Below are 24345 nucleotides of genomic sequence, written 5' to 3'. Positions count from 1 at the left end.
AAATTAGAGAAAGCATCGATTCAAAAAAATTGATTCTAACACAGACGCGGAACAAATACAAAAGATACCTATTTCCAAATGCGCCAGTTTCAACATACCAACTCTAGAGGATCTCAAACGACTCCTGCAAAGTATTAATATTAAAGGCACAGACTTCAATTCAATTTCTCCTCTTTTCATAAAACGTTTATTTTCTTTCTTTGGTCTGTTTATTCAGACATTGATTGAAACTAGTCTAACTACAGGATTTAGACCGAAAGAATGGAAAGAGGCAGCCATCTGTCCAATAAGAAAAACCCCAAAAGAATCAATTGCAATTGAATCAAATTACCGACCTATAGCCAATCTTCCCTTTCTCGCCAAATTAATAGAAAAGGTTGTCTTTAATCACATAATCAACTTTGTAGAAAAAATGTATATATTACATCCCAATCAGACAGGCTTTAGGTCCAACCATTCAACAGAACACTCCATGATAGGTATTACAACCAATATCCAATATCAGCTGGATCACCATAAATCTGTCCTTTTGATTTCACTTGATTTATCTGCAGCATTTGACACTGTTGACCATCATTTACACATCAAGAGACTGCCCTCGATTGGCATTTCTGACCAAGTACAAAACCGGTTTAAATCGTATTTTCAAGATCGGTCAGCAAAACTCATCTTTAACAATTCGTTATCGAATATCTACACAAATTCTTATGGTATACCTCACGGCTCAATTTTGCCTCCACTTTTATTTAACTTTTTTTTTTTGTCACCACTACTTACCCTTAGTCAATCTATTGGATTCTCCTCTTTTGTCTATGCAGATGACATTCAACTCCTGCACCCATTAAATACAGTTGATTCCAATGAGATAATAAATATAAACAATAAGCTAAATCAAACAAGTCAATGGCTTAAAGATAATATGTTGGCCCTGAACGTATCAAAAATCTTCAGTAATGTATTTTCCATGGAAAAATGATCTTACATTTTCCTCACAAATATTCTTAGATAACTCCCCACTCCAAATAGTAACAATAACGAAAATACTGGAAGTGTTACTAGATCAAGAACTTTCTTATCATGATCAGATTAGTTCAGTGGTTAAAAACTATTTCTATAAGTTACGTCTTATTAGATCTTAATCAAAAGTTTTAAAACCAGAAGCTCTTAACATTATCATTCATTCTTTAATCATTTCTAGGCTTGATTATTGCAGCACATTGTATCATGGTATAACCCAGAAAGAAATAAGAAGACTACAAATGCATTTAGGAGTCCATAGTTACAGCCAAAAACCCATGAGGGCTCATCTGGGAGTCGAACCCAGGACCTCTCGCACCCGAAGCGAGAATCATACCCCTAGACCAACGAGCCACAGTAGGCCAAGGTGCTGCTGTGCCACAGAAAGGCTACCTTTTCTTTTGCTTTGTGCTGCTCCGTCAGCAGAGAATTTATATTGGAGAGGTTCTCTCAGCATGGCATGGCTGAACCTACTCCTTGACCGCTCCCTAATCCTGTCCTGCTGGATCCTTGGATTGTGCTAATCATGTAACACAACTCCATTTAAAATCAAGAGACGCGCCGTAATTTATTGGCTCCTTAGTCTAGAGGATATTAGTCTCATTTTGACCACTAAAACAAAGTCCCAGCACTTGTTTACAATTAGCTAGTCAATTCTATTTTCAGGTTTAGCATCACCTAACCAGTAGATACTCCAGTGAAAGCAAAATGGAAAAACCATTGCCACATTAGGGCTACATTACCTGAGGTGTACCTTTCTGCCCAAATTGTGCAGAGTTGTTACCAAAGAAACAAGTACCACCTGCTCCTTTGTATATCACTCTGATTTCCTACACCATGCATTTTCATTCTAAGCAGCTAACAGAGAACCTTGTTAAGAGTTTTTCTTTACAACCTAGAGGCTATGAAGAAAGAAGGATCTGTTCAGCAGAAGGAACATCCATTCTATTCTGCATAAAAGGACCGAGGAAGAGCAGTTTTTAACTTGTAGATTATTTGCTCTAAAATGTAAAAGATCCGGCACTCATACAGTGATCTGGATCCAAGTTCATCATGGCCAGGGGCGGGGGAGGGCCTTTTCAATTCCTAGGCACATACCCCGCATCTGACTTGGGCTCTTCTAAATTTAAGCACAAAGATCTAGAGCAGGGAGATTCTCTGGGAGACTCCTGCACCGGAAAAGGGAAATGAGTTTTCTGTAAGAATTTGTGCTCCATCAAAATGAAATAGCGCAATCTTGTTTGGGAAAGAAACTAAACACCCCCCTTCCTTCTGCCAGAGGTGATAGGAAGGAAAAATGTGGAACGCTTCACGAATTTGCGTGTCATCCTTGCGCAGGGGCCATGCTAATCTTCTCTGTATCGTTCCAATTTTAGTATATGTGCTGCCGAAGCAAGCACAAGTGCACAGCTCAGCGAGTCATTATTTAAAGCTCCTCACAAAACGTTCTTTTACATCGAGGTGACCTGGGTTGTGCGGCGGCACAGCGAGGACGCTTCTACCTCTCATACAGCAGTATCGTAAAGGTTTCAGGCCTCAGCATACACAGACAGCTGAGCACGCATGATGGGCAATGCCCGCTTCTCAGACCCCCTAAAGGCGCAAGGCATGGTGGGTAGCTCTTCATGCAGATGCTTTTATGACATCACAAACTCCTTTCCTGGGCAGGCGTCGCTGTGCCATGCATTGCACAAAATCTTGCTGATTATTTTGTTAGTAAAATTAGAGAAAGCATCGATTCAAAAAAATTGATTCTAACACAGACGCGGAACAAATACAAAAGATACCTATTTCCAAATGCGCCAGTTTCAACATACCAACTCTAGAGGATCTCAAACGACTCCTGCAAAGTATTAATATTAAAGGCACAGACTTCAATTCAATTTCTCCTCTTTTCATAAAACGTTTATTTTCTTTCTTTGGTCTGTTTATTCAGACATTGATTGAAACTAGTCTAACTACAGGATTTAGACCGAAAGAATGGAAAGAGGCAGCCATCTGTCCAATAAGAAAAACCCCAAAAGAATCAATTGCAATTGAATCAAATTACCGACCTATAGCCAATCTTCCCTTTCTCGCCAAATTAATAGAAAAGGTTGTCTTTAATCACATAATCAACTTTGTAGAAAAAATGTATATATTACATCCCAATCAGACAGGCTTTAGGTCCAACCATTCAACAGAACACTCCATGATAGGTATTACAACCAATATCCAATATCAGCTGGATCACCATAAATCTGTCCTTTTGATTTCACTTGATTTATCTGCAGCATTTGACACTGTTGACCATCATTTACACATCAAGAGACTGCCCTCGATTGGCATTTCTGACCAAGTACAAAACCGGTTTAAATCGTATTTTCAAGATCGGTCAGCAAAACTCATCTTTAACAATTCGTTATCGAATATCTACACAAATTCTTATGGTATACCTCACGGCTCAATTTTGCCTCCACTTTTATTTAACTTTTTTTTTTTGTCACCACTACTTACCCTTAGTCAATCTATTGGATTCTCCTCTTTTGTCTATGCAGATGACATTCAACTCCTGCACCCATTAAATACAGTTGATTCCAATGAGATAATAAATATAAACAATAAGCTAAATCAAACAAGTCAATGGCTTAAAGATAATATGTTGGCCCTGAACGTATCAAAAATCTTCAGTAATGTATTTTCCATGGAAAAATGATCTTACATTTTCCTCACAAATATTCTTAGATAACTCCCCACTCCAAATAGTAACAATAACGAAAATACTGGAAGTGTTACTAGATCAAGAACTTTCTTATCATGATCAGATTAGTTCAGTGGTTAAAAACTATTTCTATAAGTTACGTCTTATTAGATCTTAATCAAAAGTTTTAAAACCAGAAGCTCTTAACATTATCATTCATTCTTTAATCATTTCTAGGCTTGATTATTGCAGCACATTGTATCATGGTATAACCCAGAAAGAAATAAGAAGACTACAAATGCATTTAGGAGTCCATAGTTACAGCCAAAAACCCATGAGGGCTCATCTGGGAGTCGAACCCAGGACCTCTCGCACCCGAAGCGAGAATCATACCCCTAGACCAACGAGCCACAGTAGGCCAAGGTGCTGCTGTGCCACAGAAAGGCTACCTTTTCTTTTGCTTTGTGCTGCTCCGTCAGCAGAGAATTTATATTGGAGAGGTTCTCTCAGCATGGCATGGCTGAACCTACTCCTTGACCGCTCCCTAATCCTGTCCTGCTGGATCCTTGGATTGTGCTAATCATGTAACACAACTCCATTTAAAATCAAGAGACGCGCCGTAATTTATTGGCTCCTTAGTCTAGAGGATATTAGTCTCATTTTGACCACTAAAACAAAGTCCCAGCACTTGTTTACAATTAGCTAGTCAATTCTATTTTCAGGTTTAGCATCACCTAACCAGTAGATACTCCAGTGAAAGCAAAATGGAAAAACCATTGCCACATTAGGGCTACATTACCTGAGGTGTACCTTTCTGCCCAAATTGTGCAGAGTTGTTACCAAAGAAACAAGTACCACCTGCTCCTTTGTATATCACTCTGATTTCCTACACCATGCATTTTCATTCTAAGCAGCTAACAGAGAACCTTGTTAAGAGTTTTTCTTTACAACCTAGAGGCTATGAAGAAAGAAGGATCTGTTCAGCAGAAGGAACATCCATTCTATTCTGCATAAAAGGACCGAGGAAGAGCAGTTTTTAACTTGTAGATTATTTGCTCTAAAATGTAAAAGATCCGGCACTCATACAGTGATCTGGATCCAAGTTCATCATGGCCAGGGGCGGGGGAGGGCCTTTTCAATTCCTAGGCACATACCCCGCATCTGACTTGGGCTCTTCTAAATTTAAGCACAAAGATCTAGAGCAGGGAGATTCTCTGGGAGACTCCTGCACCGGAAAAGGGAAATGAGTTTTCTGTAAGAATTTGTGCTCCATCAAAATGAAATAGCGCAATCTTGTTTGGGAAAGAAACTAAACACCCCCCTTCCTTCTGCCAGAGGTGATAGGAAGGAAAAATGTGGAACGCTTCACGAATTTGCGTGTCATCCTTGCGCAGGGGCCATGCTAATCTTCTCTGTATCGTTCCAATTTTAGTATATGTGCTGCCGAAGCAAGCACAAGTGCACAGCTCAGCGAGTCATTATTTAAAGCTCCTCACAAAACGTTCTTTTACATCGAGGTGACCTGGGTTGTGCGGCGGCACAGCGAGGACGCTTCTACCTCTCATACAGCAGTATCGTAAAGGTTTCAGGCCTCAGCATACACAGACAGCTGAGCACGCATGATGGGCAATGCCCGCTTCTCAGACCCCCTAAAGGCGCAAGGCATGGTGGGTAGCTCTTCATGCAGATGCTTTTATGACATCACAAACTCCTTTCCTGGGCAGGCGTCGCTGTGCCATGCATTGCACAAAATCTTGCTGATTATTTTGTTAGTAAAATTAGAGAAAGCATCGATTCAAAAAAATTGATTCTAACACAGACGCGGAACAAATACAAAAGATACCTATTTCCAAATGCGCCAGTTTCAACATACCAACTCTAGAGGATCTCAAACGACTCCTGCAAAGTATTAATATTAAAGGCACAGACTTCAATTCAATTTCTCCTCTTTTCATAAAACGTTTATTTTCTTTCTTTGGTCTGTTTATTCAGACATTGATTGAAACTAGTCTAACTACAGGATTTAGACCGAAAGAATGGAAAGAGGCAGCCATCTGTCCAATAAGAAAAACCCCAAAAGAATCAATTGCAATTGAATCAAATTACCGACCTATAGCCAATCTTCCCTTTCTCGCCAAATTAATAGAAAAGGTTGTCTTTAATCACATAATCAACTTTGTAGAAAAAATGTATATATTACATCCCAATCAGACAGGCTTTAGGTCCAACCATTCAACAGAACACTCCATGATAGGTATTACAACCAATATCCAATATCAGCTGGATCACCATAAATCTGTCCTTTTGATTTCACTTGATTTATCTGCAGCATTTGACACTGTTGACCATCATTTACACATCAAGAGACTGCCCTCGATTGGCATTTCTGACCAAGTACAAAACCGGTTTAAATCGTATTTTCAAGATCGGTCAGCAAAACTCATCTTTAACAATTCGTTATCGAATATCTACACAAATTCTTATGGTATACCTCACGGCTCAATTTTGCCTCCACTTTTATTTAACTTTTTTTTTTTGTCACCACTACTTACCCTTAGTCAATCTATTGGATTCTCCTCTTTTGTCTATGCAGATGACATTCAACTCCTGCACCCATTAAATACAGTTGATTCCAATGAGATAATAAATATAAACAATAAGCTAAATCAAACAAGTCAATGGCTTAAAGATAATATGTTGGCCCTGAACGTATCAAAAATCTTCAGTAATGTATTTTCCATGGAAAAATGATCTTACATTTTCCTCACAAATATTCTTAGATAACTCCCCACTCCAAATAGTAACAATAACGAAAATACTGGAAGTGTTACTAGATCAAGAACTTTCTTATCATGATCAGATTAGTTCAGTGGTTAAAAACTATTTCTATAAGTTACGTCTTATTAGATCTTAATCAAAAGTTTTAAAACCAGAAGCTCTTAACATTATCATTCATTCTTTAATCATTTCTAGGCTTGATTATTGCAGCACATTGTATCATGGTATAACCCAGAAAGAAATAAGAAGACTACAAATGCATTTAGGAGTCCATAGTTACAGCCAAAAACCCATGAGGGCTCATCTGGGAGTCGAACCCAGGACCTCTCGCACCCGAAGCGAGAATCATACCCCTAGACCAACGAGCCACAGTAGGCCAAGGTGCTGCTGTGCCACAGAAAGGCTACCTTTTCTTTTGCTTTGTGCTGCTCCGTCAGCAGAGAATTTATATTGGAGAGGTTCTCTCAGCATGGCATGGCTGAACCTACTCCTTGACCGCTCCCTAATCCTGTCCTGCTGGATCCTTGGATTGTGCTAATCATGTAACACAACTCCATTTAAAATCAAGAGACGCGCCGTAATTTATTGGCTCCTTAGTCTAGAGGATATTAGTCTCATTTTGACCACTAAAACAAAGTCCCAGCACTTGTTTACAATTAGCTAGTCAATTCTATTTTCAGGTTTAGCATCACCTAACCAGTAGATACTCCAGTGAAAGCAAAATGGAAAAACCATTGCCACATTAGGGCTACATTACCTGAGGTGTACCTTTCTGCCCAAATTGTGCAGAGTTGTTACCAAAGAAACAAGTACCACCTGCTCCTTTGTATATCACTCTGATTTCCTACACCATGCATTTTCATTCTAAGCAGCTAACAGAGAACCTTGTTAAGAGTTTTTCTTTACAACCTAGAGGCTATGAAGAAAGAAGGATCTGTTCAGCAGAAGGAACATCCATTCTATTCTGCATAAAAGGACCGAGGAAGAGCAGTTTTTAACTTGTAGATTATTTGCTCTAAAATGTAAAAGATCCGGCACTCATACAGTGATCTGGATCCAAGTTCATCATGGCCAGGGGCGGGGGAGGGCCTTTTCAATTCCTAGGCACATACCACGCATCTGACTTGGGCTCTTCTAAATTTAAGCACAAAGATCTAGAGCAGGGAGATTCTCTGGGAGACTCCTGCACCGGAAAAGGGAAATGAGTTTTCTGTAAGAATTTGTGCTCCATCAAAATGAAATAGCGCAATCTTGTTTGGGAAAGAAACTAAACACCCCCCTTCCTTCTGCCAGAGGTGATAGGAAGGAAAAATGTGGAACGCTTCACGAATTTGCGTGTCATCCTTGCGCAGGGGCCATGCTAATCTTCTCTGTATCGTTCCAATTTTAGTATATGTGCTGCCGAAGCAAGCACAAGTGCACAGCTCAGCGAGTCATTATTTAAAGCTCCTCACAAAACGTTCTTTTACATCGAGGTGACCTGGGTTGTGCGGCGGCACAGCAAGGACGCTTCTACCTCTCATACAGCAGTATCGTAAAGGTTTCAGGCCTCAGCATACACAGACAGCTGAGCACGCATGATGGGCAATGCCCGCTTCTCAGACCCCCTAAAGGCGCAAGGCATGGTGGATAGCTCTTCATGCAGATGCTTTTATGACATCACAAACTCCTTTCCTGGGCAGGCGTCGCTGTGCCATGCATTGCACAAAATCTTGCTGATTATTTTGTTAGTAAAATTAGAGAAAGCATCGATTCAAAAAAATTGATTCTAACACAGACGCGGAACAAATACAAAAGATACCTATTTCCAAATGCGCCAGTTTCAACATACCAACTCTAGAGGATCTCAAACGACTCCTGCAAAGTATTAATATTAAAGGCACAGACTTCAATTCAATTTCTCCTCTTTTCATAAAACGTTTATTTTCTTTCTTTGGTCTGTTTATTCAGACATTGATTGAAACTAGTCTAACTACAGGATTTAGACCGAAAGAATGGAAAGAGGCAGCCATCTGTCCAATAAGAAAAACCCCAAAAGAATCAATTGCAATTGAATCAAATTACCGACCTATAGCCAATCTTCCCTTTCTCGCCAAATTAATAGAAAAGGTTGTCTTTAATCACATAATCAACTTTGTAGAAAAAATGTATATATTACATCCCAATCAGACAGGCTTTAGGTCCAACCATTCAACAGAACACTCCATGATAGGTATTACAACCAATATCCAATATCAGCTGGATCACCATAAATCTGTCCTTTTGATTTCACTTGATTTATCTGCAGCATTTGACACTGTTGACCATCATTTACACATCAAGAGACTGCCCTCGATTGGCATTTCTGACCAAGTACAAAACCGGTTTAAATCGTATTTTCAAGATCGGTCAGCAAAACTCATCTTTAACAATTCGTTATCGAATATCTACACAAATTCTTATGGTATACCTCACGGCTCAATTTTGCCTCCACTTTTATTTAACTTTTTTTTTTGTCACCACTACTTACCCTTAGTCAATCTATTGGATTCTCCTCTTTTGTCTATGCAGATGACATTCAACTCCTGCACCCATTAAATACAGTTGATTCCAATGAGATAATAAATATAAACAATAAGCTAAATCAAACAAGTCAATGGCTTAAAGATAATATGTTGGCCCTGAACGTATCAAAAATCTTCAGTAATGTATTTTCCATGGAAAAATGATCTTACATTTTCCTCACAAATATTCTTAGATAACTCCCCACTCCAAATAGTAACAATAACGAAAATACTGGAAGTGTTACTAGATCAAGAACTTTCTTATCATGATCAGATTAGTTCAGTGGTTAAAAACTATTTCTATAAGTTACGTCTTATTAGATCTTAATCAAAAGTTTTAAAACCAGAAGCTCTTAACATTATCATTCATTCTTTAATCATTTCTAGGCTTGATTATTGCAGCACATTGTATCATGGTATAACCCAGAAAGAAATAAGAAGACTACAAATGCATTTAGGAGTCCATAGTTACAGCCAAAAACCCATGAGGGCTCATCTGGGAGTCGAACCCAGGACCTCTCGCACCCGAAGCGAGAATCATACCCTTAGACCAACGAGCCACAGTAGGCCAAGGTGCTGCTGTGCCACAGAAAGGCTACCTTTTCTTTTGCTTTGTGCTGCTCCGTCAGCAGAGAATTTATACTGGAGAGGTTCTCTCAGCATGGCATGGCTGAACCTACTCCTTGACCGCTCCCTAATCCTGTCCTGCTGGATCCTTGGATTGTGCTAATCATGTAACACAACTCCATTTAAAATCAAGAGACGCGCCGTAATTTATTGGCTCCTTAGTCTAGAGGATATTAGTCTCATTTTGACCACTAAAACAAAGTCCCAGCACTTGTTTACAATTAGCTAGTCAATTCTATTTTCAGGTTTAGCATCACCTAACCAGTAGATACTCCAGTGAAAGCAAAATGGAAAAACCATTGCCACATTAGGGCTACATTACCTGAGGTGTACCTTTCTGCCCAAATTGTGCAGAGTTGTTACCAAAGAAACAAGTACCACCTGCTCCTTTGTATATCACTCTGATTTCCTACACCATGCATTTTCATTCTAAGCAGCTAACAGAGAACCTTGTTAAGAGTTTTTCTTTACAACCTAGAGGCTATGAAGAAAGAAGGATCTGTTCAGCAGAAGGAACATCCATTCTATTCTGCATAAAAGGACCGAGGAAGAGCAGTTTTTAACTTGTAGATTATTTGCTCTAAAATGTAAAAGATCCGGCACTCATACAGTGATCTGGATCCAAGTTCATCATGGCCAGGGGCGGGGGAGGGCCTTTTCAATTCCTAGGCACATACCCCGCATCTGACTTGGGCTCTTCTAAATTTAAGCACAAAGATCTAGAGCAGGGAGATTCTCTGGGAGACTCCTGCACCGGAAAAGGGAAATGAAGTTTTCTGTAAGAATTTGTGCTCCATCAAAATGAAATAGCGCAATCTTGTTTGGGAAAGAAACTAAACACCCCCCTTCCTTCTGCCAGAGGTGATAGGAAGGAAAAATGTGGAACGCTTCACGAATTTGCGTGTCATCCTTGCGCAGGGGCCATGCTAATCTTCTCTGTATCGTTCCAATTTTAGTATATGTGCTGCCGAAGCAAGCACAAGTGCACAGCTCAGCGAGTCATTATTTAAAGCTCCTCACAAAACGTTCTTTTACATCGAGGTGACCTGGGTTGTGCGGCGGCACAGCGAGGACGCTTCTACCTCTCATACAGCAGTATCGTAAAGGTTTCAGGCCTCAGCATACACAGACAGCTGAGCACGCATGATGGGCAATGCCCGCTTCTCAGACCCCCTAAAGGCGCAAGGCATGGTGGGTAGCTCTTCATGCAGATGCTTTTATGACATCACAAACTCCTTTCCTGGGCAGGCGTCGCTGTGCCATGCATTGCACAAAATCTTGCTGATTATTTTGTTAGTAAAATTAGAGAAAGCATCGATTCAAAAAAATTGATTCTAACACAGACGCGGAACAAATACAAAAGATACCTATTTCCAAATGCGCCAGTTTCAACATACCAACTCTAGAGGATCTCAAACGACTCCTGCAAAGTATTAATATTAAAGGCACAGACTTCAATTCAATTTCTCCTCTTTTCATAAAACGTTTATTTTCTTTCTTTGGTCTGTTTATTCAGACATTGATTGAAACTAGTCTAACTACAGGATTTAGACCTAAAGAATGGAAAGAGGCAGCCATCTGTCCAATAAGAAAAACCCCAAAAGAATCAATTGCAATTGAATCAAATTACCGACCTATAGCCAATCTTCCCTTTCTCGCCAAATTAATAGAAAAGGTTGTCTTTAATCACATAATCAACTTTGTAGAAAAAATGTATATATTACATCCCAATCAGACAGGCTTTAGGTCCAACCATTCAACAGAACACTCCATGATAGGTATTACAACCAATATCCAATATCAGCTGGATCACCATAAATCTGTCCTTTTGATTTCACTTGATTTATCTGCAGCATTTGACACTGTTGACCATCATTTACACATCAAGAGACTGCCCTCGATTGGCATTTCTGACCAAGTACAAAACCGGTTTAAATCGTATTTTCAAGATCGGTCAGCAAAACTCATCTTTAACAATTCGTTATCGAATATCTACACAAATTCTTATGGTATACCTCACGGCTCAATTTTGCCTCCACTTTTATTTAACTTTTTTTTTTGTCACCACTACTTACCCTTAGTCAATCTATTGGATTCTCCTCTTTTGTCTATGCAGATGACATTCAACTCCTGCACCCAGATTAAATGCAGTTGATTCCAATGAGATAATAAATATAAACATGGCCTGTCAACTTAGGCATGTGACTGATTGGTTTTGTAAGACTACCTACTTTTCTGCAACAGAAGCTGAGTGTTTGGCCTACTCCCCATATCATTTTAATTATTTGTTTCATACAACAAAATTGCTGAAGCGTAGTACGTAATCATTAAAAGGATTTGTTCTTTTTCCAGCACTTGTAACCTGGAAAAGATTATGTAAGCAGTTAAATATTGCATTGCCTGGGACACCTTTCCTGCCTATTGGGGTTAATGGAGATTTTGTTCCTGGGACGTGTTAGGCGACATTCCATGCATGGATTCAAAAAGGCCTGGTTTATTTGTTTCAGGCTTTACAGCCCAATGGCACATTACAATCCTTCCAAATGTTGAAAGAGTCCTTCCATTTATCTTCTAGAGACATGTATTCCTATAGGCAGTTCCAACACTATGTTTCCTCTCTACCAAAATCTGCTTTGCTGGAGGACATTCACTAAAAAATATCTGAATCCCTCTGCTTAACTGCGCAGGTATCCATACCCCTGCGCTTTCATCCTAAAATTTTGCAGAAGCTCACAGGAAAATTGAACTATGCAGAAGTGGCAGCCAACTGGTCACAGGATCTCCATATGCCCATTACTGCAGAACTCTTAAAGAAAAGTGTGAAGCTTGGTGATAAGTTACTGACATCTGCTGTTGAAAAGGAAAGATATTAAAAGTTTCTCGTGCGACCATATTTTGCACCGAATAGGGCGTATCGAGCACGTTTGACCTCCATGGATTTTTGTCCTAAGTGTGCTGCACCCAGAGCTACTTTGGGGCATATGTTCTGGTCTTGTCCTGGTATTATGGCCTACTGGCGTCAGCTGTTTTCCCAGATTGCTCTAATTTGGAACTGTTCTTTTTACCTTGAAATTCTCATTGGTGCCAGTTCGACCAAGCAGTGCTGCCTTTGTTCAAAAATCTATATTCATGGGCATTAAAGCTATACTTCAATGTTGGCTATCACCTCAAACTCCCACAAAAGCACATTGGCGAACTTTGATGATCCAGATGGCAGAACTTGAGCACAAGGCTATTCTAAACATAGATTCCAAACAGGGCACTTTGTTTCTTCAATGCTGGTTGCCATTCTGTGCTACACTGACACCAGCTGCCAGAAGCAGACTTTTGAATTAGTTTACAAAGAGATTTTTGGCATTATTTGTTCGGGTAGCTGTTCCCTAGTTAGGGGGTGGGGGGAGGGATGGGGTTGGGATGGATTGTATTTTGTCACTGTTATACTGTTGTTGCTTTGTATATTTGGTGTGTATTTATTTTAAAATTAATAAAAAGATTTAAACATAAAGTGATTTACTAGAAAATATACATTACACAAATTTATCACTCTCAAAGATCTTGCTAACAGCAAATTTGTTTCCTGCTGGAACCACCAGTCTCTATGAAAGTGTGATTCTTTAAGAGTGGTATCAATCTACAAGCACAACTGAGTAGGAAACTGTTCTCCCCTGTAGGGATGGAACTCAGCAAACACACACACAGGATACAAGTCGGGAAGGAGGCATTGCCAGTGGCTAGCTCTGAACCCCTTTAATTATGCTTCTAAGCTAATGACATCATAGTAACTCCCTTGTTTACACATCTAATGATTGGTGGATACAAAGGTACATGCTTTTACATTGTGTCACCCTCAACTCTGCACATAGGCAAGGGCCTGATTAACATGTGGACAGAACCTGAGTCTTTGCATGTATGCAATGCCTGTCAGCTGATGTCTTTTCCAAATAAGGACAGCTTAAATAAGATAAGGGTTAATATGTGACAGGGGTCTTGTGACGAGAGAGGAGGGGGGAATGTCTCAGCATTCTGTCACAAGGTGCTAACATTTTCCCTTGCTTTAGAATGGCATGGCAAGAGGGGAGAGGGAATGAGGAATGATTCATAATTCTTTCACATGGCCTCATAATATCAGTGTGCTGATATTATCCCTGTTTCAGAACATTACTACACTCCCCCTCTGCTCAAAATGAATCTGGAGCCGCACTAGGCTCCAGGAGCATCACAGTGAACCCCTTGTAAGTACAGAAATATGGAAGGCCAAAGCTATAGATATTAAGTGCATGTGTGCAACAAATGCAGAGCAGTTACTTTAGTACAATGCATAATATGATGTAATGCTTACAAAAATGAAGTCAGTGTGATTTTCTTTCTTTCTTGGAGATTATAACATTGCAATGTTCTTTGATGAAGAGAGGCACCAAAATGATTGTCATAGCAACACCACATCTGAAATCAAACTCTCAGGCAAGGTCGCCAAGTCAAGTTTGAAGTTTAATACGCCCTTCAGATTGGGGGGTTGGGGGTAAGGGAGGGATAAAATATAGATGTGTTCCTGTTAAGACTTTTTTATTGTAAGTATACATATGTTATGTTCTATTTGTGAATTGTATTATTCTGTAAGATGTTAAAACTTAATAAAGATTGAACTAAAAAAAAAAAAAAGAGCTAGAGCGTTGACCCTCTAGCTCAGCATTCAGTAGGCAGAACAGCAGCATATCATGAACTATATGCCAGATGTCCGGATTTCCCCGGACATGTCCTCATTTTGATGACATGTCCAGGGGTCCGGACGGCTTTTCAAAACCCAGCACTTTGTCCGAGTTTTGAAAAGCTTCCTCTCACTCGTGTTGGGCAGGAGGCAATCCATGCATGCACGGATTGCCTCCTGCTCGACCAAAGCAGGCATCAGGGAACAGAACTAGGGCAGGCCTGGGGGCGGATCTAGGGTGTCGGTAATCGTAAATAGAATGGTTTTAAAGTCTGTTTTGAATTTAGTAAATGAACCATTTAACAACAATTAGTTTAAAATTCCAAAACTAGAGGATTTATCACACTGAATATTGAAATTTCTTGATGTAACAATGATGTCAAACCATGGTACTTACGTCGAAAGTATTTGGAATGTGGCATAAGAACATGTGGGACCCAGGATGGCACAGCCCACCTCTTTTTTATTCTGTCAAAAGCAAGATAGAGAATAAATAAATGACAAAGCTTCCAGATCCATAAAGGAGAGAGGACTGAGAGGAGAGAATATAAAAATTATGTTGACTTTGTTGGGATGAGCACTTCAGTTTTCTGTTCCACTCTGAAGTGCTTTCAGGCAATGTGACACATTGCATAGTATAATAAAGGTATCACCCTATGAAATGTTTTTAGTTAATTTTTCCCCTTTTTACAAAACCGCGCAAGAGGTTTTTAGCACTGGGTGACGTGATGAATGCTCTGTGCTGCTCCGATGGTCAGAGCAGCTCAGAGCATTCAGCACATCGTCTGAACCTCTTGCACAGTTTTGTAAAAGGGGTGTGTGTGTATGAGGCTCTGCTTTATGGCAGCTGAGACTCCCATACTAGCTACTTAGATCAGATTTAGTTGCCGGGGAGACTTAGTTGCACTGAGAGACTTCATTGAAGGCTTTCCATTCATGAAACAGATTTTTTGAAAATTTACCTACCTTTGTGGATAAAATTGTATGTGAATCATAATCCTTTTAGGTTATAAGAGGAATAGAAATTTTTTAAAATACATAAATAAATACCTAGTGCCACTATAGTATTGTGATATGGTTACCATGTTAGCCCACTTTAAAGGCAATATATTGAAATAAAACAAAATAAGGAAAATAAAGTGACTAGAACTCGTTGAAATAATTTTCTTGCTAGGGATGGGCTGCCATTTGCAATGACATGGAAAATGTCAACAACATATCCCATGTTGTTGCATGTTGTTAATGAACAAAAATAATAGCATAGAAAATGATGGCAGATAAAGACCCATGTGGTCCATCCAGTCTGCCCAACAGTCATTCGTTATCTAGGCAATGTTGAACCAATTCAGTATATTATTACATTTTACTTGCTAAGTTGCACTACAAGATATCTTTCCCTCCCCCCAAGATATACAAGACCTGTATTCAGACAATATGAATGTTGTATAAAATACGTATACTTGCTCCTGATCCATCCTTGCCATTTTCAAGGCTCAGACCATAAAAAAGTTTGCCCTGCACTGGTCCAACTTCCCAGCTACTTGAGTTGCTATCAAAACCTACTATAGTCCATCCTGATCTGTCTTGGACTGTGAACAGGCCAAGCGGTAACGTCCCATCACTTCACAACTACCAGGCACTTCTGGTCTTTTCCTTCAACACCAAGCTTTGCTTGGCACACTTCATTACTCTATACTCTTCAAAACATGGCCAGAATCCTCCGAACACTTCCTTGGTCAGTCTGGCCACCAAAGATCGCTCTAGTCTCCACCGGTCTTGCTGGTTCCCACTGGGTCCTCTCCAACCCTCATTGGACTTCTGGCTGCTTCCGGTACCATTACTAGTCTATCTGCTGGTCACCACTGGTCCCTCTGCCGGTCACTCACCAGTCACCATCAGCCAATGATCTATGGTTCATCAGGTTTATTCCTTCTGTGTCTTCTGGCTGCTTCTGGTACCATTACCAGTTTCTCCACTGGTTGCCACCAGTCACTCACCAGTAATCATCAGCCTAGGACCTCAAACTCCTCTGGCTGCTTACCTCTGAGTCTTCTGACCACTTCCTCCAGTCCCTCCACCAGTCACTTGCCAGTCACCCTCAGCCAGGATCCACCGGCACACTGGTCCCCCATGGACACTCCAGTCACTGGTCTCTCCCTGAGAACTCTCCTGGTCCCTCAGACACTCTCCACTGGTCCCTCTGCCAGTCATCAAGCTTGAACACTCTTCAGTCACTCTAGGCTGTATTGGGAAGGCTGGTCAAGGTTAGGCTTATCAAGGGTTTGGCTTTCGCCAGCATTACTCCCCTTGAGGATCACCTGAGCTCCAGAAGGAGCTCTTGCTTTTTCCCAGCTTTGATCTGGAACACTTGTTTTCACTTCTTTTTCACTCAGAGTAAGTAGAAAGCTCCCAGGTGTCTTTGCAGCATCTATATGCAAATGAGCTCCTTCAGTTACTGAGACTTCCCTCTGCTGGCTAGTGATGGGATACACACCTCGTCACAAGAATATAGACTGTAGAAATTCATCTTGCACTGGCTATACTGTTCCACTGCAAGAACTGCCATTTTAAAACCACTCCAGTGCATCATAAACAAAGTTATAGCTGTTGATCTGTCTACCTCAATAGCAGACTATGGGGCTCATAATTGAAACAGAAATACATCTAAAAAACTGCCCACATCGGCATTTAGATGACCTAAAAGACAGGTTTTTAGATGTATCCAGAGACTTTTTAGGCCTCTGAATCCCACTGTGTACCCAGAGCTGAAAGGGCATTGTTGAAGGAGTGGTTAGGGCAGTATGTGGGTGGGATGTGGGCTGACCTAGACTTAGTCGTACTGCAGGGATAACTGAAAGTTTGACGAGGCTGCCTGGATGGAACTTATGCATTGTGACTTAGGCTATCTAAAAACAAGTCTAAGTGTCCAGAAGGTATTCAAAGTGACCAGATAACTACTGCAAACACAAAGTACAGACTCTCCCCACACTCCTTCAGTGATCACTGACTCTCCCCACACTGCCATAAAAATCTGAATAAAAACATTTTTAAAAATTGCCTCTCTGGGAATATGGAGCTCCGTACAGCCAGCCAAGTATGCAGGGGACATTGCATAAGAGGAGGAGTTCGTGTTATCAGAAGGCGCAGCTATGGCTCTGGCAACTAGCTGCTGCTCTATGCAAAGCCACTGTTTAGACACTCAACTTACCCAAGAAAACAAGATATACAACTGTGCCGCATGCTGATAGAAAAAAAAGTTAGGGACCGCCATACCCTCTCTATTTTTACATTGAGAGGCTTTTTGCACCAGATATAATGAAAGAGTTATCTGTGAAGGGTCTCAAAAAATTTCCTTGGAACTTGAATGGGAAGTGCCATAAAAAGATATAATAATTTTGGCAAAACCATCATCTTTACAGCAGCCACTCACCCTACCCACAATAGGGTAAGACCATGCCAAGGCTCCAATTCCTGTACCATTCCCTCCAATTTTTCAGGGTAGTTCAATTTATATAAGTCCTCCTTGGTGTATGGTAAATTAATACTCAAATAACAAATAAACTTTGTCACCCATTTAAAAGGATACAGCTCCTGTAACCAGAGGACCTCCAGAGAATCAACAGTAAGATTCAAAATTTCAGATTTATTCATGTTGACTTTAAAGCCAGACATCTGTCCATAATCCTTGAGCAGCAGCAGCAAACTTGCTAAAGATTGGTCTGGTTTGTTCAAAAAGCATGATCTTATGTCTCTACTCTCCACTCATAGTCCCCTGAATTTCCATGTGGGACCGAATAAGCTGAGCAAAGGGCTCAGTAGAGATAGCGAAGAGTAGGGGTGACAAAGGGCAGCCCTGCCGCGTACTCTGATGTAATTCAAATGCCAAAGAATAGGCTCCATTGGTACGTAAACAAGCTACAGGATGATTATACAATGATTGAACCCATCCCACAAACCATGGGGTGGGGGAGGGGAGAAGACCCAGTTTCCGCAAAACAGCAAATAAATATGACCAGGATATCCTGTCAAAAGCCTTCTCTATGTCTAAAGAGAAGATTCTCCTGAAGATTTTTCCCCCTGAATCATATACAGAGCCCTGCAAATACTGTCAAAAGTATTCCATCCCATAATGAACTCAGCCTGGTCCTCATGGATCAGCTTTGGCAAAACCATTTGCAATCATGCTGCCATGGACAGATTTCAACCAAACTTGGTATACATATTACTTACTATTTGGGGAAAAATAATATAACAATGCCTCCAATGAAACTTACGGCAATTGACAAAGGCAGCAGCGTAAGGCCCGACTACAGGATATGAAAGATAGAGCTGCTACATCTAGAGCTTCAGAGACAGTACAGTAGTGTGAGGCCTGACTACAGAATATGAAAAATAGCGCTAAAACCCAAAGGAATTTATAGATAGAGCTGTAAACCAAAATCCAAGGGAATTTATATCCGAGCAATGCCAGGTGATCAGCTAGTAAAATATTAAAAATCATCACTAAGATGACCATATGTCCCGTTTTGAATGGGACCATCCTGTTTTTGGATCACCTGTCCCATTGTCCCCACACACAGCTTCAGGATGCCAAAATGTCCCGTTTTCAGGGACAGCATCCTGAAGTTGTGAGCGGGGACAATGGGACAGGCGATCGATTCCTGTCCCTCTCTGCCGCACAAAAAAAAAAAAAAAGAAGCTTCTCTCCAGGCCCAATTTAACCCCACCCCCAACCCTCCCCCGGTCCGCCACCGCTGCTGCTGCTCTGCTTACCTCCCTGCTGCTAATTGCACCCAGAAGCCTTCTTCCCGACATCAATTCTGACGTCGAGAGGACGTTCCGGGCCAGTCAGGCAGCGATTGGGAATTGACGTCGGGAAGAAGGCTTCTGGGTGCGATTAGCAGCAGGGTTGTAAGCAGATGGAACTCTGAAACTTTACTTACAATGCTTCACTCCTTAAATCCCCCTATTTTCTTTTCTTTCCCCTTTTTACTTTGTTTTACATTTACTTTCTTTCCCTATTGTTTAGATTCATGATGTGCATTGATTATGAATGGTTGATGTTTACTAAGACATATTGTTGTTATATTTCTATATTGACATTGATGATATTACCATTTCAGTTTAATAAGTAGCACTGTTTATTTTCAATCACACTATTATGTCATTCTACACTTTGTTGCTGTACAAACATTGACTTTAAAAAAAAGGCCAAAAGCTTTCCTACTAACCAATTTAATTTGATGTTCCATGGTCAATAATTGAATTCCCGAAACTCTAGTTTGCATATCAAAAACATAATTATTCTAACCTATAATTCAAAGCCAATCTGATCTGTCTAGATCAGTGGTCTCAAACTCAAACCCTTTGCAGGGCCACATTTTGGATTTGTAGATACTTAGAGGGCCTCATAAAAAAATAGTTAATGTCTTATTAAACAAATGATAATTTTGCATGAGGTAAAACTCTTTATAGTTTATAAATCTTTCCTTTTGGCTAAGTCTTAATAATAATACAGTCAAACCTTGGTTTGCGAGTAATGCGGTTTATGAGTGTTTTGCAAGACGAGCAAAACATTTTTTGCAAATCGTAACTCGCAAACCGAGCATTGACTCGATTTGCGAGTCCCTCCCACCCATCAACTGGCATCGCCCTCCTACCCACGAACGCCGCCCTCCTCCCCCCCCGCTAACTGGCATTGCCCCCCCTCGCGAACACCCGCCCGCCAAACTGAAGCCTTACCCCCATCTGTCACCGGCATGCAGCACCAACCCACAGGAGGTGCCGATGCCGGTACCCGAAGATCATGTTGCTTGGTGGACTGGGCCTTGAGCATCTGCACATGCTCAAGGCCTTCTGGCTCTCGTTCTCTCCAGTTTGCGGGGGTGATGTGGAAGCGCACCAGTGGCCTCGGGGGTGGGGGGTCTTTTGGGGTTGTGGTGGGGTGGGGTGGATCAGCGTCTGTGGCCGCGGGGGGGGGGGGAGAGGAGGTGGAACCAATCCCTTACTTCCTATGGGGAAACTCGCTTTGATATATGAGTAATTTGGTTTACGAGCATGCTTCTGGAACAAATTATGCTCGTAAACCAAGGTTCCACTGTATTGTAATTTATAGCTAAACAGACATATGATCAAGAAACTGTTTTATTTTAATTTTATGATTATGATAAACATACCGAGGGCCTCAAAATAGTACTTGGCGGGCTGCATGTGGCCCCCGGGCTGCGAGTTTGAGACCACTGGTTTAGATCCTAAGAACCCAACCTGAGAAACAGCTTTTTCTATATTTATTTTCAATTTGTGGGTAGATATCCATAAGATCCAATCTAAATTTGCATTGCCAAAAGGTAACAGAATATTAATGTAATTTACATAAATATAACTAAACACATTATATACTTCCAAGTTTCAAGTTTCAAGTTTATTTGTTCTTAATGAATCGCCTATTTTAAATTACTAGGCGATGTACAATATCACAAAAAATACAAATAAAACATTGGTGTCAACATATAAACTAACTTTTGTTATGCGATAAAAATGATCATACATAAATACATACATATAAAAAATATATATATATATATTAGTTATGGGTGAAAACATACAAGAGTGGTGAGGACAAATAGGGGGAAATTACAATATTTAAACAGGAAAGAGAGAGAAACATAAAAGGGAAGAACACATAGGAGGGAAGTTAAAATATTTAAGAATCGTAAGCATCTTTAAAGAAAAATGTTTTTAGTGTTTTTTTAAATACGGCTAAATCTTTTAATTCTCTAATACAGTGGTTCCCAACCCTGTCCTGGAGGAACACCAGGCCAATTGGGTTTTCAGGCTAGCCCTAATGAATATGCATGAAGCAAATTTGCATGCCTATCACTTCCATCATATGCAAATCTCTCTCATGCATATTCATTAGGGCTAGCCTGAAAACCCGATTGGCCTGGTGTTCCTCCAGGACAGGGTTGGGAATCACTGCTCTAATATATTGAGGTAAGAGATTCCAAGACTGAGGGGCCATAATTGAAAACATGTCGTGTCGTCTGATACCTATAACTTTCAACAAGGGAACCGAAAGAAGGTTAGAGGAGGTTGAGCGGAGAGATCGTGTAGTGTTGAAGGGAATTAGCCATCTATTGATAAATTGAGGTTCATTAAAATTTATGGCTTTAAAAACTAAGAGTAATAATTTAAAAGTAATGCGGTGGCTTACCGGGAGCCAGTGAGATTTAATTAACAGGGGAGTGACGTGATCATATTTTTTTGCATTGTAAATTAATTTCACAGCAGTATTCTGTATTAATTGCAGCCTTCTTTTTTCTTTTTGTGTGATATTAATAAGGAGAGAGTTACAGTAGTCTATTTTGGAGATTATTAAGGAATGGATTAGAATATTAATAGATTCAGGTTGTAGGAATTTGGAAAGTGCATCTTAACATTAAATAATATCAGGGAAAGGGGCAAACGCTGTGGCACCCCACAATGTGTTTTCTAACTTGTAGATAATAGACCATTCATTTTAACCCTAAATCAGGGGTATCAAAGTCTCCCCTCGAGGGCCACAATCCAGTTGGGTTTTCAGGATTTCCCCATTGAATATGCATGAGATCTATTAGCATACAATGAAAGCCGTGCATGCAAATAGATCTCATGCATATTCATTGGGGAAATCCTGAAAACCCGACTGGATTGTGGCCCTTGAGGAGGGACTTTGACACCCCTGCCCTATATAATCAATGAGACAAAAAAAACCCCACTTATCCTGTTTAATATTTGACCCTCTAAACCCCAATTTTGTAATATAAATAAAAGTAAATTATGAGTATGATCAACAAAGTCAAATGCATTAGAGAAATCAAATTGAATTAATATAACATTCTGACTTCAGCTAAGTAATGATCTGCCTTTATCCACAAGCGAACAAAGCAAGGTCTTGGTACTAAAACTAGACTTGATTGATTTGGATGCAATAAATTTATTTATTTGAGTATCCATATACTGCTTATGGCCAAAGTGGTTTACATTCAGGTACTCAAGCATTTTTCACTTTCTGTCCTGGTGGGCTCACACTCTACCTGATTGTGTAACTTGCCCAGGGTCACAGGGAGTAGAGTGAGAATTGAGCCAACGATGTCAGGGTGCTGAGGCTGTAGCTCTAACCACTGTACCACAGCCTCCCCCAGATATTCTGTCAGTTTCATTGCAACCCAACCTTCCATTATCTTAGTAAACAATGATATTGAAGCTACTGGTCAATAATCTGTGACAATTTGCATCTTTTGTTTTTTATTTTTTTTATTATTGGAGTCAATATTATATTCCCACCAGGCTCATTAAATACACCACTTTGCAACTCTTCATTTAACCAGTCCATTATGGCCATTAAAAAAAAGTGGGCAATTTTAAAGTAAATGAGATGGACAAAAATCTAACATACAATAGAACTTAGCGTATTTGTTGAAAAGCATTTCTACCTCTTGATAGGTTACTACCTCAAAAGTGTTCCAAATTCTATTCTCAAGAATGACTGAATTTCTCACATCTTCTAATAATAAGAGATGATGATCCAGGTAAAATCTCTTTTCTTAATTTCTCTACCTTTGATTTAAAATAATTAGTTAAGTCATTGGCCAGTGGTAAATTTAAAATAATATCTGTAGTTACATCATCAACTTTAGTTAAATAGTTTATCATATACAAGTCATCAGTAAAGCCAGGTGAAATACCCCACAACTATCTCTGAGTATTTGAAGAAAGAGGGGAAATCCATGCTTGATTAGGGAAGGGATGTTCCTTCCACCCTGAAGAGAATCTGTCCCACCCCTCCTTGGAAAAGAGTGTGCATGTGCTGAGTAAAAGGGGAGGGGGGAGACTTTGAGAAAAATACATGTTCTGAGCCACCTGATTGGCTACCCCAAGGCAAGGAGCCCCCTATAGATGCACAACTTTCACAGTCAACTTAGGTTTCCCTTTAGCTCAAAGAGCGAGTTGATACTAACAGCAGAGACATATTTTCTGAGTGGCTTTCCTGCTTCTTCTTTCATTCCCCTAATTCCACTAGGAAATATCTCTTTCCAGAGCTGATTGAATCATGAGATTTATACTTACATGGAGCTGTTTCAAGATCTCTATTGCCTCACAGGTGCTGGAGAGACATCCTTTCTCTTTATACCACTGTGACGAAGTGTTAAAGCCATGAAATGAGGCCCTTAGTGTGACATTTTTCCCTAAAGAGAATTTGAATTTAGAGAAATCTGAGCAATCTGACAAAATATTTTCCATCGTAATAAATATGAGAAAGGGGAGTTCTTACAAATTGTAAAGCATAATATATATAAAAAAACAAAACAAAACCGAATAACATTTGATCTCTCTTCAATATTTTGTTTTTAAATGCCTCTAAAACAGTAAAATATAAGGGGCAATTTTCAAATGATTGAGGGTAGATGGGACAATTTTTCCTACAGACTGTACCAATTCTTAAAAGAAAAAGTATGGAAACTGCTGGGAAAAACTACCCACAGAGATCTGCATCTGCTTTTTCTGAAAATCAATGCATGCTGCTTTGGAAATACTGTATAAAACTCTTGGGCTTATTCATTACTGTGTGGTAAGATTTTTCAGTTGAAGAACAAATGAAGTAGAACACATTTATGTTCAAGATTCAGTTATAATTTTAAAACACTGCTCTTCTTGTTACTGCCAATTTTCATTCTGTATATGGATATACTTGATGGGTGTTATCACCCGGTTTATAATCTATGCTTCCTTGGAAGCTCTTGTATTTGTCTTGGTGTTATTCTGTTTTCTAAAAACCAATAAAATTTTATTGACCTGAAAAAAAACACTGTAGAAAACAGCAAAGAGAATCCAACATAAGCATAAAGGGCCATATTCTATAAATAGCGTCCCAATTGTAGGCGGCAGTAGGCGTTCTACCACTGTCTAACAAGCCAATCGGGATGCACGTTGTCTAAAAAAAAAACCCAACCTAA

General features: G+C 40.0%; 1 protein-coding gene and 8 non-coding genes across 9 annotated transcripts in view; all 9 read right to left on the bottom strand.

Moving 5' to 3' along the window:
* GUCY2C (guanylate cyclase 2C) overlaps positions 1–24345 on the bottom strand; it is a 203328-nt gene that overhangs the window by 163630 nt on the left and 15353 nt on the right. Inside the window, exons 2-3 of the mRNA XM_033932825.1 lie at positions 23459–23577; positions 16392–16591 (exon numbers count right to left, since the gene is read on the bottom strand). Of these exons, the coding sequence (XP_033788716.1) occupies positions 16392–16591; positions 23459–23577 (319 nt within the window). The remainder of the gene's footprint in view (positions 1–16391; positions 16592–23458; positions 23578–24345) is intronic.
* TRNAP-CGG lies at positions 1300–1371 on the bottom strand. Its single transcript has one exon. It is a non-coding gene; the product is annotated as a tRNA-Pro (tRNA).
* Positions 2311–2417, bottom strand: LOC117356137. The gene has a single exon (XR_004538571.1). It is a non-coding gene; the product is annotated as a U6 spliceosomal RNA (small nuclear RNA).
* Positions 4036–4107, bottom strand: TRNAP-CGG. The gene has a single exon. It is a non-coding gene; the product is annotated as a tRNA-Pro (tRNA).
* On the bottom strand, positions 5047–5153 carry LOC117356136. Its single transcript, XR_004538570.1, has one exon. It is a non-coding gene; the product is annotated as a U6 spliceosomal RNA (small nuclear RNA).
* On the bottom strand, positions 6772–6843 carry TRNAP-CGG. Its single transcript has one exon. It is a non-coding gene; the product is annotated as a tRNA-Pro (tRNA).
* On the bottom strand, positions 7783–7889 carry LOC117356135. Its single transcript, XR_004538569.1, has one exon. It is a non-coding gene; the product is annotated as a U6 spliceosomal RNA (small nuclear RNA).
* On the bottom strand, positions 9507–9578 carry TRNAP-CGG. The gene has a single exon. It is a non-coding gene; the product is annotated as a tRNA-Pro (tRNA).
* Positions 10519–10625, bottom strand: LOC117356133. Its single transcript, XR_004538568.1, has one exon. It is a non-coding gene; the product is annotated as a U6 spliceosomal RNA (small nuclear RNA).

The sequence above is a fragment of the Geotrypetes seraphini genome, chromosome 2 (assembly GCF_902459505.1).
Source record: "Geotrypetes seraphini chromosome 2, aGeoSer1.1, whole genome shotgun sequence".
Classification (NCBI taxonomy): Eukaryota; Metazoa; Chordata; class Amphibia; order Gymnophiona; family Dermophiidae; genus Geotrypetes; species Geotrypetes seraphini.
The sequence above is the reverse complement of the archived record's forward strand: the minus strand, read 5'-3'. Positions and strand labels throughout refer to the sequence as shown.